The sequence below is a fragment of the Buceros rhinoceros genome, unplaced genomic scaffold (genome assembly GCF_000710305.1).
Source record: "Buceros rhinoceros silvestris isolate BGI_N320 unplaced genomic scaffold, ASM71030v1 scaffold3263, whole genome shotgun sequence".
Lineage (NCBI taxonomy): Eukaryota > Metazoa > Chordata > Aves > Bucerotiformes > Bucerotidae > Buceros > Buceros rhinoceros.
Genome location: NW_010402832.1, coordinates 21,264 through 26,105, shown reverse-complemented (window position 1 = coordinate 26,105; position 4,842 = coordinate 21,264). Strand labels below are relative to the sequence as shown.

At 38.2% G+C, this 4,842-nt stretch overlaps 1 protein-coding gene across 1 annotated transcript in view; it reads left to right on the top strand.

The window, feature by feature from the left end:
- Nucleotides 1-3,318, top strand: part of LOC104490471 (ELKS/Rab6-interacting/CAST family member 1-like) — a gene marked incomplete at its 3' end in the record, with an annotated part of 21,036 nt that extends 17,718 nt beyond the window's left edge. The window contains exon 5 of the mRNA XM_010132758.1: nucleotides 3,125-3,318. Coding sequence (XP_010131060.1) covers nucleotides 3,125-3,318 — 194 coding nt within the window. The remainder of the gene's footprint in view (nucleotides 1-3,124) is intronic.
- Nucleotides 3,319-4,842: the final 1,524 nt, after the last annotated feature.

The following is a 4,842-nucleotide window of genomic DNA, read 5'->3' as shown; positions in this document are numbered from 1 at the left end:
GATGTAAGTGTTGTTTTTGCTGTTAATATAGGAATTCATTATTTGTGTTTAACTTACGGTTAAAATTTATATATATATATACTGCTGAATTATTTTGCACAATGTTGCATTGGGAAAGTAGCCAATTTCATCTGTTCCAGATCTTGAAGTGAGTTTGTGGGAAACCTCTCAGTGCATTGGTTTTCTCTCCTATACAATAAATGAATCCAGTAGGATTTTAGATATGATCATACAACACGTATTTTGTACATAACCCACAAAGTGGACCAAAGTCACTCAGTCAGTAATTCATAACTCAGGAAGTGGTCTCCAGTTTACACCATATCATGTAACATTCTCTTTGTGTTAGGTGAAAGTATCCATACTTATGGGCATTATATACAAATAACATGTGTTACACATCTTAACTAATAATTTATGTCGTGTAAATAGCCCTTTTGTTCTATAAGAACCAGACAGACTGACTTGTTGGCTAATTTTCTAAAAAAGAAAATTTATTTTCTCTTCTCAGTAGTGTCTCTTGGGTTGTCGAGATGCTTTTATTAGCACAGAGTAATATAAATCAGGACTATCCTGACAGTAGAATCGCATTAGGTCTTATAACTTACTTTGAATTAGAGAGTTTAGTAATCTAGGCTATTATCTTAGCTTGGCTTTTTTTAAAAAGAAGTTTCTTGACTATCTGATTATGTATTTTGCATTACTTTAAAGAGCCTGGAGGAGTACTTGTTAAAGCAAACAAATTGAGATGTTGGAAACATACCTAAATGCAGGACAAAAGGATTCAGGGTCTGTGTCTGGGGAAAACATGAGTGAACTCTGTACATAGTGTTTCTTGTGAGAGTATAGACGCACCTCAGTAGATTTATAGATACCCCCCCAGAACAGTATTCCCAGTTTCTGCAAAACAGTATTTGGGTGGGAAGGATGGAGGTTTTGTTTGACATATAGCTACAGTTGAAAAGGAAACAAAATAAAATATTTCAGATTTCTTACAGGAAGGAAATATTACTAAGGCATTTCAGGAACACCCAGCTACACTCTCCTTCTGAAGCAAAGTATGTTCCGTGATGCTTGCAGCTGTTCATGAAACCGACATGCTTGCCAGTCTCATTGCTGCAGTGCCCTCCTGGAGTCTGCATCATCTTGGCAACACATTAATTAGACTTCCACTTGCTGTAGAAAGCCCTTTCCACGGGTGTGTAATTCAAAGTGCTTATGGGACATTAAGGAATCTGGAAGCCTTGACAGACCTGACTCCACAAGGCTTCTCAAAGCTTCCAGGCTCACCAGGGGATGCATTTGGAGCTGAGTTTCAGTCAGAAGCTCAGAAGCAGGATTTTCAGACTTACAGCTCACAGACAGAGTGGTGAGTTTTCACTTGAAAATCTCTCAGAAGTAGGGAGCCTTTTCAGTCTTCCTGAATGCATTGCCTCAGGAAAGGGATCTGTTCTTTCAAGATCTACGGTTGTTGAGCACTCCTGCTGAGGTCTGCCCAGGAGGCTGGGGGATTGCCAGGCATTTTGTTCTAGGATAAAATACTGAGTAGGTTATCCAGCTTTCTGGAATTCCTGCTTTAAAAAAAAAAATTAAAGCAGTTTAACATTTACCCTGAGGCAATGCTGCAGGGCCAAGGCCCTGGAACATGAAGTGTTCCAGTATTTGGGAAACCCAGATCCATCCCAAGGTCATAGTCCCAGTAAAGACAGGCATCAAGGCATTCTTCAATCCTAGAATACTCTGCTCTGAGATGCTCCTGGATTTCACTAGAACGTGGCCTTGGCTTTGACGGAGCTAATTAAAACCGAGAGACTTCAAGGCAAAACGTTCAGGTCAATGAACGGATGGATATTTTGCTCCAGTCTTAGTTTACTGAATAACTGGTCAGATTTAGCCAAGTGTACTTTTGTTGTTTGGTTCTTCAGAAGCAGCAGCTTCTAACTCGAGTTTTACGCTGCTGCAGTTCTGTCCAATTATGTTTAAAAGCAACAGAATCCTGTACTATTTGAGTTAGACTTACAGTGCTTTGGAGCAGAACATTGGCAGCTTGTAAAACAACTTTCCCACAGCTGCACACACCAGGGAAAAAAGTCTGTAGTCTCATTTTCTGTTGTAGGTTTGTTTCAGAGAAGAGCACAGCCTTGAGTTTGCAGGCAGTCTTGGTGGGCAGAATAGCTCCATCAAACGTGCTCTTTACTGAAGCAAACGAGCAATTCTGAAATAGCTTTAATTGGTATCGAGTAGCAGTTCAAGATCCAAGAGCAGAGGGACAAGGGGGAAATGAAAAGAGAGTCCTTAGTATGCCAGTTTAAATTCCAGCATAAATACTGCCCTTTCTTTGTCTCTAATGCACTTTGGAACTGTTGAATTAATTTTACTAATAAATGAGTGACTTTTAAAACAAGCCAAGCCATGTAAAAACAAACAAATAAACAAACCCCCCAAAAACCCAAACGCCAAACTTCTTCATTTGAGTCATTTTATCCTCAGTCCTCTGATGCTTTTTGTCCCCATAACCTGATTTTGAAAAATCATTTTTCCTGGATAACTAGGCAAAGATAATTTCATTAGGTAGCCATACTCATATTAGTCCTAGTCTATACAGATCAGATAAATACCAAGGACTTCAGTACATTGGCCCCACCTGTGCAAATCTGTCTGATCCTTTGCATTCTAGTGTAGTTATTGAAGGCTCTGAACCTGTGATGTGTTTTTCTGGATTATCTAAGTTCAAAATACCTCAGATAAGTAATTATTCTTCAGTCATATCACTATTGTAGAAGAGTACTTTAGGAATTTTTATACTCACTCACAAATACTTTTCTTTCTTTCCAAAGAAGTTTAACTTTTTTCATGTTCTTTCTTCTGGTAATTCTGTTTCGGATCAAAAAATATTTAAATTTTTTTAGTCTGAATTAAATTATATTTGTTTCTGAATTTTTCTTTTCCTAGAAAGTAGTTCCTCATACTTAGATGTAGCGTATGCACTGTATATTTATTTCTGTGTAATAACTAGTTTTGACATTTTGAATTAGATATCTAGATAGTGTTTTGCGGTCATCATAGTATCTGTAAAATGCAGATGTGTGAATAAAGTGTTTTTTCTTGAACCTTTTTCTTACAGGCTCATGAGGCAGCACTGGAGGCTAGGGCTAGTCCAGAGCTGAGTGATCGTATGCAGCAGCTGGAAAGGGAGGTAGCACGGTATCGGGACGAATCTAGCAAGGCTCAAGCTGAAGTGGATCGTCTTCTGGAAATCTTGAAAGAGATGGAAAATGAGAAGAATGATAAGGATAAGAAGATAGCAGAACTGGAGAGGTGAGAATGGTACTAGAGGAGCAAACTAGCTGATTAAAGTTAGAGATAACTTAGTCCATTTTCCTTGTCTTAAAAACCTTAGCGTGCCTATTTTGAGAAAGTGGGGTTAGAGTTTTTCTGCCTTCAGTCCTTTATTTTGGTAGATGGGAAACAAAAAGGTGTCTTACTATGTGCTTTCATTAGCTGGCTGCTCAAAAATAGGGCTGGTATAGATAGCACGAGAAGGGTAGCTAGAGCTATAAGGGAATGGAGGTGGTTGGAAAAGTTGCTGACACTGTGGTGTTTGGAGAACAATGTGTTCTTTTGATTATGATAAATTCCTTAGCCATTGTTCTCCAAAAAACAAATAAGAAGAGTTACTTTTAAAAGCTTGTGATACTAGTTACTCAGGTTCTTCTGGCAAGTGGTGTTGAAACTCTGTACTGGTAGGGGCATGGATAAACTTTGGCTCACGTGAACCCAAATGAACAGGTTTGCTTTTGTCCAAACAAAATGTGATACAGCACTTTTCAATGACATCTTTCTGTTGGAGGCAAGGTGTTCAGATATATTTTCTAGACTTTAATGTCCTTCCAAAAACTATAATTTATTATGATTCTGTGACAGTTTTATCACAATTGTAAATGGTAGATCTTGGAAAAGACCTGAAACACATTCTGTTTTCTGTCATTTTCTCACCTTAAAATAGGCCAAGGTGTTTCTAGACAGTAATACCTCTTTGGGTTTTTTTGTTTAATTTACATTTTCAGTGAAGAATCACTAACTTAGAAGAGCAAAATGGAATTTTCATTATTCCCATTTGCCTTGTACCAGAATAGTCTTTGTAATTCCTATCTTACCACTATTTAACTGCTCTGCATTTAGCATCGGGAAGATGGGGGCAACTGAGTAGAGGGCATTTCAGGTTCAGTGTGATGGCAGGGGTTATTCTTCCTTGGCTTGATTATGGTAAAAATATTGATCCCCTCTGAATGCACTGAAAAACTCTTTTGTCTCCTTGAAAGTGACAAAGTTCTGAAAGGGTTCAACTTGTCAGCTGGGTTTCTTCTCTCTTTGTGGTTGCAAGCAGCACGTTGTCGGTTTCCTTCAAGTTATTATATCAAACCAAAATTCTCTTAATACCTATGGTGTAAGTTTGAACACCCAAAAGTGAGGATATGTCCTTTTTAACGGTTTTCCCTTTTTTTTTCTAAGCGATATAACTTCCAGTCCGTTGATAGATACATGATGTATTCAGCAGAACATTCAGACAACAGGTTGATACAGTAGATGCATTAAGTATAGGTATAAAAGCTAAATAGCAGTACCAAGTCATATTTGTCTGTGTGATTTTTTTCATTCCCCTAGAGGTGCCCATCTTGGGCGCGAAGTTCACTATGTCATCATATTAGGGCACGCAAGCTGACTAGAGATCAGGGTGTGAGCAACAGACTTCTATTACAAGTAAGGTACGGGGAAGAAATACATTCATAGTGCCTTAATTTATTTCATGTGCAGACGAAATTTCTGCTTAGGAAAAGCAAG